Here is a 14068-nt window from a genome sequence, read left to right on the forward strand (position 1 = left end):
AAAAAAACCTCCCAGTTTTAAAAAAAATGAAAATCTACTACATAAAACACACAACGAAAAAACGTCTTTGGGAGAGGTACAATTAACAGTAATAATAGAAGGTTAAATGTCCCATATTATGCAAAATTGGCTTTTTGTTTAATATTTAACGATAAATCTGATCAAAATCTAATTGCAAAACTCAAAAACAACATTTAGATATTAATTTCCTCTCACTTGATCCTAGAGCCGGGAAATATGACACAAAATGTCAGATTCTATTTTGTTTAGTCTCATTATAAACATAAAAGCGGCTCTCCTATATTAATTCCCTGGACATGACCAGAATAACCAGTACAGACACGTCATATTGGCATTTAACACACACAAAAACAGTCATATTTCTATTTGCATGTGTTTACTGTCAAGAGGACTGGCTGTGCAGCTCTCTCTCACTTAAAAAGACTCAATCTGATCAGTGACAATTAGAAATGACAGATTAATACTTTTGCGCGGCCGCTCTTCATCTTGTTGTTGTCATGGGTGTATGTATTTGTGGCCTGTCCGTGAGTAACTTTGTCTGTGACGTGTCCAGATCGACTCGGCGCTGGACGTCAGTCAGCCGGCGTACGGGCAGCTGCAGAAGTGGAAGGGCACAGACTGCGCCAATGACGAGGTGTCGGCGGTAACGCAGTTCACGCAGCGGCCCTGGGAGTCTCGGCCCACGCGCGTGCTCCTGCTGCAGGTCCGACTCCGCACCACAGTCCACACGCCGCGGTCACTGTGCGGTCCTCGTACGCTGCGCGGTCACCGTACACTGCGCGGTCACCGGTCACCGTACACTGCATGTCGTGTCAAACATCATTTAACGTGGTGAAAATAAGCACTGTAAGGCAAGGCAAGTTTCTTAGTCGAGCACAATTCATCCAAAGTGCTTTGCTAAACGAGAACCGATGCATGAAAATCACATCACAAACAAAAACATAAATAAACATTGCATTTGTTCTTTAAATTATGAAGTTTACGTTTTAATTGTACTTTTTATGTTCTGCTATTCGATTATTATTTTTTTAGATACAGTATAATGCAATGAAATTATTTATTGTGCAGCCCAAATGAGGTTGTTGCTTGGTTTAAGAACGTTCTGCTTTTTGGGCATGAATGTTTTTATTTATTTCATTTGGTCTGTTTTTATTCAAATATACCCTGAAAGCCTCCTGCTTTTCTCTGTATACCGTATTTTCTGGACTATAAGTCGCACCTTTTTTCATAGTTTTGGCCGTAGTGCGACTTATACTTATGTTTGTACTTATATACATATACTTACTACTTATTTATACTCACACTCGACTTATGTGTGATATTATTTGTTATTTTCATACTTGCAATCGCATTTCATACTCCAGTGTGACTTATATATGTTTTTTCTTCTTTATTATGCATTTTTTGGCTGGTGTGACTTATAGTCACCCACTCACTCACTTCACTCACTCACTCACTCCTTCACTTCACTCACTCACTTTCTCACTCACTTCACTCACTCACTCACTCCTTCACTCACTTTCTCACTCACTTTCTCACTCACTCACTCACTTCACTCACTTCACTTCCTCATTCACTCACTCCCTCATTTCCTCACTTCACTCACTCACTCACTTCACTCACTTCCTCACTCACTCACTCACTCACTCACTTCCTCACTCACTTCACTCACTCACTCACTCACTTCCTCACTCACTCACTTCCTCACTCACTCACTCACTTCCTCACTCACTCACTCACTTCCTCACTCACTCACTCACTTACTTCACTCACTCACTTCACTCACTCACTTCACTTCACTCACTTCACTCACTTCACTCACTCACTCACTTCACTCACTTCACTCACTCACTCACTTCCTCACTCACTCACTCACTTACTCACTCACTCACTCACTTCACTCACTCACTCACTCCCTCATTTCCTCACTTCACTCACTCACTCACTCACTTCCTCACTCACTCACTCACTCACTACTCCCTCCCTCACTAGCTTTAGATATGGGTGTGGCCCCGTTGCATTGGTGCAGTATTTCAGTATTTCACTTGCTTTAACTTCACTTGAAGCTCTATGAAATGGTCTGTGTTGAACATATTTAATGCTGGTAAAGTATGGTATGTTTTGTTCTTAAAAGCTGTAGGTTGAAAAAGACAAGTATTCTCTAACTCAAGGTAATCCCCACACAGATGAAACATTAAACATTTAGAGTGTTTCTGATGCTAAAGAAATACCACAAAAAACACACAAGCGGGTGGCGGACCCAAACGTTACACGGAGCAGCTTTTTAAACCGAGGAAAAAGATCTTTATGGAAGTATAAAATCTGCAACTGTTTGTATCAAAATACTTACATTATTCCACATTTTTCAAGTATTTGTTGAAAGATTTCTGCTCGCTCTGAATCACACCGTATTGTACGCCGCAATGGGAGCATTATAAAAAAGGAAGAAAAAAAAATTGCCGGAATATAAGGCACAGACTGTAATTTTCACCTTAAGTAATGTGCTTGTCAGTGGTCGGTGGTTGCTTAAGAATAGAGCCGTGTTGCTTAGAAACATACCAATGACTTGTTCCCCGTTTTTCACTCATTCTTTGACAATTGGAGAGTGGTCCGCGCGGCACAAACCCACGGGAAGCAAAGGTTTGAGAGGACACAAAGCCGAAACGCTGCGCTTTGTATAAGCCCGGTCTTCTGCATTGAAAACTGAAATCTTTATAAACGTCCCGCTTCTGTGTCTCTGGGTGAAGATGCGGTCTCGAGTGAGCGACCGATTCCACTAATGCCGTGCTGAATTACAACTGAGACTGGGAAACATTCATTTATTTGAAGTTGCAAGTATTCATGCTAAATCTTTCAAAGTATGCATGAAAAATACCACTCCGTCTCGTATACAAACGCTTTATTAATGAAACAGTTTACGGCTGTCGCTCCGGAGTATAAGTCGCACCAGCCCAAAAAAATGCATAATAGAGAAGAAAAAAAACATATATAAGTCGCACTGGAGTATAAGTCGCGTTTTTGGGGGAAAGTTATTTGATAAAATCCAAGACCAGAACAGACATTTCATCTTGAAATGCAGTTTAAAATAATAACAGATCAGAAAACATGGTGAATAGGTGTACGTATGCTAACGCTAACACCTTCAGCTACATGACGTATGCTAATGCTAACACCTTCAGCTACATGACGTATGCTAACTCTAACACCTTCAGCTACATGACGTATGCTAACTCTAACACCTTCAGCTACATGACGTACGCTAACGCTAACACCTTCAGCTACATGATGTATGCTAACGCTAACACCTTCAGCTACATGACATATGCTAACGCTAACACCTTCAGCTACATGACGTATGCTAACTCTAACACCTTCAGCTACATGACGTATGCTAACGCTAACACCTTCAGCTACATGATGTATGCTAACGCTAACACCTTCAGCTACATGACGTATGCTAACGCTAACACCTTCAGCTACATGACATATGCTAACGCTAACACCTTCAGCTACATGAGGCACAGACAGAACTGTGGTAAGTGTCTGGTATGTTAACGTAACATATGAACAGTTATTCAGATAACTATAGCATAAAGAACATGCTAACAAGTTTACCAAAGCATCAGTTTTACCCCAAATCACTAACTCCACTGAATTCTTCTTCCTCTGTGTCACTTCTAAACAACTCCACAAACTCCAGAGGAAGAGGAAGTGCAGATTCTTCTTCTGCGTCGCTTAGAGCCTAGAGCGCCCTCTTGTGGTTGCCTGTGTGAAAATAATCAACATGTGAAATGCGGTTGACAGTGTGAAAATAACGAATAATATCACACATAAGTCGCACCCCGGCCAAAACTATGAAAAAAGTCCAGAAAATACATAAGTTGTAAGTTGTTTTTAAACTGCAATCTACATATTCGTGTTTCGTGGAGAACAGAAAGGAGCAGAGACTGTAATGATTTAGCTCATTACAATTACATGGACAACATTTTACTCAGTTCAAGTAAAAAATACATTTACACAAAGACTCTACTCATTACAGTAACATGAGTTCGGTCACCGCTTCCTCTGCCAAACTCAAACAGAACCGTGCAATCCATGTGGGTGCGGTTACTTCTGTGACACGTGTGAAGCGGACGAGCTCATTGGTCATTCAGATCAGAACAAAATCAAACTTCTCTCACCTCAGATTGACGGTTTTGTGCTTCGCTCACGGATTTGTTTTGAGACGGATGGGCCGTGTACGTCCCTGATTGGCTAATCCACCCGTCAGACACGCCCATTCGAGGATTACGCAGGGAGATCAGACTGATATTAATCCGTATAAAAATAACATTCCACCACCTTATTATCAAAATGCCATTTCCTGTTTCGTTGGCAAATGTGAAAACACTGTGCGGAGGCTTTTCTCCATAACAAGTGTTTTTGTCGCCTTGTTGCCCAGGTGACTGATGGAGTCCAGAACATGGAGGCCATGGAGTACCAGCCCATCTCCGCCCTCAGCGCCTCGCTCAGGTTTGGACACAAAACCTGTTACTTACAACTGAGTGGTTTTGGAAATGTGTGTTTTTTCTGCAGACACAGTGCGTTATTAGTTTTGAAATAAAAAATAAATATATATATCATGGTTCACTACATAAGTACACAAAATATTATTATTCAACAAATTACTCAAGAGTAAACAAGTATTTTGTGAAGCTACTACAGTCTGTTAATGCACAAAATCTGGTATTTTTTACAGATAGATCACAAAATAATAATAATATTAAAAGAGCAATAAACACTGCTTTTGTCACTTGAAAGACTTACTCAGAGCGGGAAAAGTGACCAACACGTTTACTCAAGAGCACTAACTTAATCTCAGTGCAGTGGGGTCAAAGTATGCGGTCCACCCTGCTGCTGGTAGTACTTAGTCCTTCTGTGGCCCACACTCTGTCCCAGGCCTGGAGTGAAGCTGCGGTTACAGGGAGACATCCCCTGCAGACTGGGCATGATGCTGTTGGCACCCACCAACGTCAAACTGCTGGGAGGAGAGGTGGACGACCTGGTGGACAGAAACAATCAGGTTTGTGAGGTCAAAGTATCGATACAGACATGCTTATTGTTATACTCCTCGACATCATAAAGTCATTGTCATTTGCAGACTTGTAACGCAATCTGCTGAGCTGGGAAGGTGACGTAATCAGAGGACAATTGTATTCTGATATTACCGTATTTTCCGGACTATAAGTCGCACCAGCCAAAGAATGCATAATAGAGAAGAAAAAAACATATATAAGTCGCACTGGAGTATGAAATGCGGTTGCAAGTGTGAAAATAACAAATAATATCACATATAAATCGCTCCGGAGTATAAGTATATAAGTATAAATATAAGTATAAGTCGTACCCCGGGCAAAACTATGGAATAGGAAAATACGGTAATGTTTGATTTACTTTTTATTTAATCATTTTGTTACTCTACATCAGTCATGGCCCCCTTATCAACCCTGAAGATCCCACAGGCCCCCACAATAATCATTTGCAATCTATTTGAAAGAATATATAACGTTTTTTTTTTTTTCTTTAAATTTGCATTAAAAAAGTGACTTTGCACTGATTTACAGATTTTAAACTCAATATTATTATATGGCTTGTTTAGTGGATAGTCTTTGCCCCCTGCAGTGCCTCTGAGGACCTCCATCTGTAAGGAGACGGGGGGTGATAATGATCAAATAATTTGGATTGAGGTCGGTGCTAAGTTTAAATTAATTTGCTTACGCCTCAATTGTCGCTATAAAGAATACCAATCCTCAAATGAATGATCTAAACAAATTAATCATCTGAAGGTTTATGAGATTGTAACCATGGTGCCTCCCTTTAGCCCAACGGTGAAACATTTCCTGCTTCTGTTACCGTGGCAACAGTGAAGGGGGTTTTTCTCGAGTTTAGAGGTCGGCGCGGGGACAAAACGGGGACAAAACGCATTAAACGGAGCCAAACAAAACAAAATTAATATTCTGAATACAAGTTATTTTAATCTTTAATATGTGTAGCCTAAGTACACGTTATTGTTAATTATGAGTGTTTGTCAAGGGCGTTTCAGAATGTGTGTGTATTTGTGGTTGACAGGCGAGGTTGTTGTGTCGAACCCTGGGTCTGCCTGAAGAGGAGGAGCCACAGCGGGGGGGGGAGGAGCCGCCTCCTGCGCGACAAGGTGACAGGCTCCTCCTTCTGTTACGCCAAATGATTCACGCACGTTAATATTATTTCCGTCCTGATGTTGATTTTTGTGAAGTTGGTCCCTGTTTTAGACCCCGGTTAGTCCTGATCTAGTCCAGGTTTAGGTTCAGGTTTATCATAGTCTGGGTTTTGTCCCAGTTTAGGTGAACGTGGGAGTGTGACTGACCTTAACTGTTGATGAAGATATTTATAGGGCTCTAGACCTTTAGTTCATAGTGGTGACTCACTCGACCAAACGTTTGATTACAATTAGTCCGCGGAAAGGAGGAGGCGTGCAAATAGCAGTTTAATCTCCCTTTTTTACAAATAAATACACTGTTTTTTAAATTGCATCTTGTGTGCTCCATTGGGTTTATATGTTCTAGAAATACTGAATACTTTCACAAGTCGCCATTTGAAAACTGAGTAGAATGAGGCACCGGTGAAAAAAAATAAATGCCACGTCGTCTAATTAAATGAGTCGGAAGAACTTTATTGCAAATGCATTTTCTCAGCACAGAATAGTTTAAAGTTAGAAACTATCGTCCCAAGCGCTGTCTTATAACCGCTGTTCTAAAAATAACGCGATATATTCATTATTTAGGGTAAAACATGAATACAAATGTTTTGCCTTCTATTCTTTCCTATTCATAATCTTTTATATTATTCTATCACATTTCAAATTGTATTATTTGATGAATTCCAGATGGATCCAACTGCATTTGCTGACCCTTTTCATTATTTGTTAGGGATCGTTAAGGATTTATCTTAATTTTAAGCTGAATTGAACATTGTATACCTGGAAAAAATAAGGAAATTGTCCTTTTTTTTCCGTTTGCACATCTGCATTGTCGACATTTAATAGACAAATTCCTTGGCTTGGAATCGAACGTCAAAATACAAATTATATTGTGCAAAATAGGCCATGAATGTCTTCAAAACCTCTACAGAGAAGCATTACCCAAATAATGTCATACTCCCAGATTGGGGCAAGATATAGATTACATTGTCCTTGTCATGAAATATCTCGAATGTAAATTCACAAATGTTTAATCTGATCTTCTTGTATTACAGCAAAAAAACTGCATTTTAACAATAATTATATTAGTCATTAGTTGCCCCGCCATCTGTATTCAATATAAATTAATGGCCTGTAGAATGTCACTATTTAGATGCACAATCTCATTACGAACGACCATGTAATAAACATTTCTTAAGGTAGAACTAAGTAACTCTGGTGATAGGGCTCCCCCTGCTGCTCTCTTGTGAAACTACATTGTCAGAACAGACGCTCGTTTCGTTTTCTTTCTTTATCATAATAAGACCGTATAATCACAATCAAAACCATTCCATGTGGCCAAATATGAAAAAAAGAGCCAGGGTTTCTCAGGAGAGTTGTCTTCAAGTCGATGTCAGCAAATGTTGCAAGGCTGGTTTTCCGCTCAAAGACAGCAGGGGGCGACGGACACTTCAATCGCCCCAAAAACGCATTTTTAGCCATGACGGAGACTTACGGCGACGTTTACATTATGTTAGCCCGGACCTAGCTAGCCTTAGCATTAGCATCTGTGGTACGAAATGTTTAAATATTTAATTATGTAGGGTTAGGAAAACAAAACACAGAACACACATAAACCTGATGCGTAAAAAGCTCAAACAGTGAAATTTAAAATAAAAAAGGGTTACCAATGTAACTACGGTGCTATGAATCCTGGATGACTTCAAGAGGAATTCCTCATCTAACTGGAACGTACCTGCCCCTGAGCAGCAGCAAAAACTTGTCCCTCGAGGTTGTGGCCCTAGTCCCTAGTTCCTGCTATGTGTGAATGTGCAGTGAATGGGGACAGGGACCAAAAAAAAGTCAGAAAAAACAATGTGAAAACCCCTGATAATGCAAACGGACACCAAAAATTTACCGCAATTGAATTTTAGTTTCATTTCATCAGGCACCACAAATCCTTCAGACATTTGTGAACTTTAGAAAATGGACGTTAGACACTGACACTTGTTGCCAAATGTAAAAAAAAAACCTTAAATAACAACATTTCTCTGTGCAGCCCAAAAACCACAAAGATAATGTTTTTATTTTGCTGCTTCATTCAAATGAATGTGAAAGAACATGTATATAAATATTCAGATATTCCAAACGCGTCACTCCTGTTGGAGTTTACAGAAAGTAAACAACAGAACAACCCGACAAGTTGCTGTGTCACTTCTGGTTAATACACTCATCACACCATTTTGTCAGAATAGTTTTGAATAAATGTTCAGTATTTAGCATTTTAAATTCTCTAATGGTTATTTACTGTGCTAACGTACCAAAAAATGTGACCTTTTTCCTTCCCATTTTAGACACCTTGGATTTGGAGGACTTGGATCTGGACGACCAGGAGTTGTTGGCCGGCCTGGAGGCGCAGGAGCAGGGGGGGCAGGGGGAGCAGAGGGGGCAGGGGGTGCAGAGGGGGCAGAGGGGGCAGGGGGGGCAGAGGGGGCAGAGGGGCCAGGGGGAACAGCTCTTTGGAGTGGGCTCTGCTCCTGACGGCGGCTATGCTTCTCTGTTTGAAAGCACTCACTCCTCTGGAAGCGCCGCAGCCCGGATCCACAGCGCCGCAGCCTCCTCCAGGTGGGTGGCTCGTAAAGTGACGCCTTGACATTTTAATGCTGCAACTCCACATGGAAAATAATATACTGTGACATTTTGAATTGAAGAATAATGTTTATTGCCGGCAAAAATAACGCGAGAAAAGAACGAGCTTTAAATGCTTTTGAATGCTAGTCGGGCTTTTTAGTCGGGAGTGCAGCGATGTACATATGTGACAAGAAGTTCAGCGTTTAAATCAAAGCTGTGTGCAAGAAAGTGCAGCAAAAACTATGGATTTATGGAGCTGATTCTGTGCAATATGTGGCTTGCTGCTCTGGCAGATGAGTCACATTTGCCAATACTCAAATATCCAATAGATATTTAGAATTCAAAATCCAAATCAAGGTCCACAAATGTGTTTTATATGAACCTTCTACATATAAAGACATAATAACATTGTATGTGTGTAATCAGGCTTTTAGATAGGACTTGAAAACACCCCGGACAAAATTGTACCGGGGCCGACTAGGCGAAAAAACGAGTAGCTTCGGCATTCTCCGGACCACGGCTCGGCAGCCAATCAGAGCCAAGCACACAAATTTCGTCGACCAATCAGCGCGCAGCATGCAAATTTTCACTTGGAAACAGTAAACTGTAAAAAATGGATGGACAGTAAACTGTAATGGCGGACTATTGTCAAGTGCTTCCCGCCCGATTTAATGATAATATTCCCTTTTTTTCTAAGAGGTATTAATAAAATGGCCGTCCCTGCACTCGAAAATGCCCGTCCACATTTTAAAACTTTAAACTAAATACGGGAAGACTGGTCTCTATCTAAAAGCCTGTGTGTAATAAAAGAACTGCTAATCGCTTCCCCATTTCAAATTTCACTCATTAGTTTGGCTCTTTGTTGGTCAAAGTTTCAGGTGATAATATATTTGTATACTGAGGATTAGGTTGTGCCATGAGTATTTTCCTGATTATAAGTCGCACCCTGGGCCAAAACTGGCGACTTCTATGTGATATTATCAGTTATTTTCACCCTGGCAACCGCGTTTCACAAGAGGGCGCTCTAGGCTCTAAGCGACGCAGAAGAAGAATGGGCACTTCCTCTACCTCCGGAGTTTGTGGAGTTGTTTAGAAGTGATCAAATGTAACGTGCTGTACTTGTAATGAAATGTAACGTGTACTTTTCTTACTGTTGTTGTGTATTCACCTGCCCAGGGACTGCAGATTGAAAGTAGCAGTAGTTAAATCGTAGTGCAGATCATCTTTTTTCTTGAAGATTCCTTATTTTGCACAAGCGTCCTGATCAGTCTTGGCCCTCGTCAGCCCTGGGCCTTTCAAATCCTTCTAGAACCTTCCCTGGCACAGAGTAATGAGTGTAGTCTTGTCTTGTATGGTGAATTAGCCAAGCCTTTATTCATTTTCTCGCTCTTGTTCGGGGTCGCGGCTGACTGGAGCCTCTCCCGGTGACTTTGGGCCTTAGGCGGAGTACAGGTCTTTTTTAATGATTCTAGTTAACCATTTGTCACGTTGCTTCATTGACACTGATCTTTTGAATTGGATGCGCACGGACGTCCAAGAATATGTCCACGGCAATCTAATCATGCAACAAATTTGTCATCGCCTTATCAACGACGGTAATATCTATGCGACGTAAATAGCTTGGCAATCATACAACAGTTAAACACGATTTCGATGCTTATTACTTACATTTTCCATAGTCTGATTCGATACATGTGCTCGGCAGCACTGTGGTTAGCTCACTTTAGCTTCTAGAGGCAATCGATACGGTTTAGAGGATCCAGAGAGAGCATACGTATCTAGAGTTTATAGTTCTAGTACGTTGGTTTAGTCCCGTCTTTAGTCCCTCCTTGTCCAGATGTAGGGGTTTAGGGTTAAGGCGTTCTGCGGTGCAGATTCTCGCGCCCGGACACTCGTCTAATGACCCGGGAACTGCTCCGGAACGCCGCGATCTTCGAGAAAAGTAGCCGTAGACAGGACGCTTTTGTTCGAATCGCTCTGTAATTCTTGTGACGTACTGAACCGCAGCCGCCTCACATTTTCACATTTGGTGTACACCCAGGAAGTGGCTGAAGGTTGAGTCAAACTGGCATCTGTACATTTTAATTTAGCACTTCTGTAAGTAATCTTAAATGACAATCTAAGCTCTTTACCTTTTCTGGATGTTTAAATTTGGGATGAACAATTTGGTTTGTTCAGAGCCATTTTTCTAATAGGTATTTTGATTAGCTTTTTTTTTAAATAATGATTGATTTCACTGAGTACACATTTAAATCAGATCCAGGGCAGGAGTTGGCAATGTTGGCTCCTTAATGGTATTTAGACAATATTTTAACAATGTTGAAGCTCTGTTCTAGAATGCGCCTCTAAATGCCTCGGTTTAGGTTCAAGTGTTGCACAAAACAGGAATGCGCCAAACAATGAACCCCAAAAAGGGCAGAAATATCACTTGTTTTGGAAGATCATGCTAGACATTTTGGTCTCTTTTGCATGTCATTTGTAATCATTTCAATCAGACGATATCCTTGATATTCAGATTTTGCCAGAACAACAAAAGCAGTATTTTCAATTTTCTATATATGTCTGCCACCTTTAATCCAGGAGCATCGTAACAAACTGAGACTAGTACAAACGTCACAAGTGTTTCAGTTTGTTTGTTGATGTCTAAACTACAAGGTTATGTTCTACACTACATGGCCTATTTCTGCTGTACTCTAAAATGTAACTGTACTTGCTCAGTGTATTTTTCTGTATTTGTTTGGACAGAAATGAAGGGTCCGCCTCCACTCTCCGAGACGGCGTTCTTCAAAACAGCCGGGCAGGAAGTTCAGTCTGGGCTCACGACCAAAGTGACCAACGGGAAGAGCCGCTCGACCAGAACTACAGCACGGCGGATGCTGACTTCCCAGACGAAGACTTCGACGACCTCCCATTGGACGAACTGGACAGTGTCATTCTACAGGGTCCCGGGAGTGACCCACCCCAAACTCGACCCCAAAATCAACCCAAAACTGCGCCACCTCGAGCCCAAAATCCAATCAAAACTGAGCCAGGTTACCACAATGACTTTATGGACGAAGACCTCGAGTTTATTGAGGAAATGGAAGCGACTAGCTCCAACAATCCACCGAACACGAGCACTACGGGGCCAACAACCGCCAGCTCCGTCTCGCTGACCTCTCCTCCGTTCTCGTACATTCGCCTTTTGGACGACATGCCAAACAAACCCTCATCCGGCAGCGTGGAAATCGTCGTCAAAGCGTTCATCGTGACGTTAATCGGAAAGCTGACAAGCGGCGACGGGCTCTGGAAAGTGGGCGCCACGATATCGGACGGCACGGGCTACCTGGACGTGGAGCTGTCCGACGGGGTTTTGAGAGGCCTGCTCGGGTTCTCTGTGGCGGAGAAGGCGGCCCTGAAGAGGGACCCGGCGCGTAAGGGGGAGCTGGAGGCGGGGATGCGGCGGTGTCAGGAGGGGCTGGTGGACATGTGCTGCGTTATGACCTTGCGTGTGGATCTGGGCGGGGGCAAAGCTCTAGTGACCAAAGCTGAACCGGTGAACGAGCAGGACCTTCAGGCGCTGGACGAGAGGGTCAAGGCCAGCGAGGGGAAGTAGATACGCTTTTACATATTATTATTATTAGGGCTGTCATAATAATTAAATCATTACTATAAAAATGTATCCTTCAATACATGAGAGATGGAGCGTTAATATTTTGTCATATTGTTGTTCATACTTGTTATAGATGGTAACTTACTCATAAGCATTTTATTCTGCTATTTATTTATAGCAGTTCATGTTTTTTAACTATATTGTACATTTTAAAAGGGTTATTCTGCGTTAAAGGGGCGGTACCACATCATTTTCTCATGGAATAAAGTAGAATTTGTTTTGGCCCAGGACAAATATATTGTAAGAGCATCTAATTGGGTCAAAATGATCCGAAACCGGAAGCGCGCTGTTAGCATGCTAATGTTTGTTAGCATGCTAATGTTTGTTAGCTTTACTGTGACAGCGTCTTTTAAGGTTATTGTTTCGTTTACATTGAATGGTTCCAGTATCATAATTAAATGTAATATTTTTCTGTATTAATCACATTTCAAACTGTGTTGCTATTGTTGTTATTGTTGTTGTTGTTGTTGTTGTTGTTGTGACCGGCTTGAATAAAAATGTAATCGCAATTAGTTATTTCTCATATTGATAAAAAAAATAAAATAATTAAATGTCCAAATAAAAATGGGTTTACATTGAACATAAACGTGAAAAGACTTTTAGCCGTTGACATTTAAACCCACAAAATGTCTCCTACGTCCAGATGCTTTTTCTGGCACAGGATTGGCTATTTAGCTTTCCATTCGAAAATGCAAATATGTCATTGACGATTTCAGTCAAGACTAAAAATATGATATTATTATTATGATGATGTAGAGGTGAAGAGAAGTGACATAAATGCAGAAAAAGCTGACAATAAATCTGAAGTTTACTTTAGCCACGTCTGGCAGCTTCACAAACTGATGTGCAGATCAACCTCAGGATTTAAAAGAAATGCAGGTACATTTTTTACATTTGATTTATTAAGAATATAATAGTTTATGTGAGCCAGAACCTGAGCATGGAAACACGTGGAGCACCGGGGCCAGTATGTGTGGTTACTGTACAGTGTAAAGTTACTGCTGCATCCGGGGCCAGTATGTGTGGTTACTGTACAGTGTAAAGTTACTGCTGCATCCGGGGCCAGTATGTGTGGTTACTGTACAGTGTAAAGTTTCTGCTGTATCCGGGGCCAGTATGTGTGGTTACTGTACAGTGTAAAGTTACTGCTGCATCCGGGGCCAGTATGTGTGGTTACTGTACAGTGTAAAGTTACTGCTGTATCCGGGGCCAGTATGTGTGGTTACTGTACAGTGTAAAGTTACTGCTGCATCCGGGGCCAGTATGTGTGGTTACTGTACAGTGTAAAGTTACTGCTGCATCCGGGGCCAGTATGTGTGGTTACTGTACAGTGTAAAGTTACTGCTGCATCCGGGGCCAGTATGTGTGGTTACTGTACAGTGTAAAGTTACTGCTGTATCCGGGGCCAGTATGTGTGGTTACTGTACAGTGTAAAGTTACTGCTGTATCCGGGGCCAGTATGTGTGGTTACTGTACAGTGTAAAGTTACTGCTGCATCCGGGGCCAGTATGTGTGGTTACTGTACAGTGTAAAGTTACTGCTGTATCCGGGGCCAGTATGTGTGGTTA

General features: G+C 41.5%; 1 protein-coding gene across 1 annotated transcript; it reads left to right on the forward strand.

Annotated features, from left to right (window-relative positions):
- The first annotated feature begins 555 nt into the window (after nucleotides 1-555).
- On the forward strand, nucleotides 556-12486 carry LOC140346051 (recQ-mediated genome instability protein 1-like). The gene is made up of 6 exons (XM_072432306.1): nucleotides 556-724; nucleotides 4463-4533; nucleotides 4960-5083; nucleotides 6130-6214; nucleotides 8572-8842; nucleotides 11594-12486. The coding sequence occupies exons 2-6, from the start codon at nucleotides 4484-4486 to the stop codon at nucleotides 12441-12443; spliced, it is 1380 nt and encodes a 459-aa protein (XP_072288407.1). The 5' UTR covers nucleotides 556-724; nucleotides 4463-4483; the 3' UTR covers nucleotides 12444-12486.
- The last annotated feature ends 1582 nt before the right edge of the window (nucleotides 12487-14068 follow it).

Source organism: Eucyclogobius newberryi, unplaced genomic scaffold, assembly GCF_026437365.1.
Source record: "Eucyclogobius newberryi isolate DKJ021-1_F unplaced genomic scaffold, fEucNew1.0.hap1 SCAF_569, whole genome shotgun sequence".
NCBI classification, from domain to species: Eukaryota; Metazoa; Chordata; class Actinopteri; order Gobiiformes; family Gobiidae; genus Eucyclogobius; species Eucyclogobius newberryi.

Excerpts from the sequence above, each read along its gene's own strand:
- LOC140346051 (XM_072432306.1), top strand. The coding sequence starts at position 4,484 with ATGGAGGCCATGGAGTACCAGCCCATCTCCGCCCTCAGCGCCTCGCTC. Across the intron at positions 4,534-4,959 it reads GCCCTCAGCGCCTCGCTCAG|GCCTGGAGTGAAGCTGCGGT; the intron begins GTTTGGACACAA and ends ACTCTGTCCCAG. Across the intron at positions 8,843-11,593 it reads AGCGCCGCAGCCTCCTCCAG|AAATGAAGGGTCCGCCTCCA; the intron begins GTGGGTGGCTCG and ends TTGTTTGGACAG.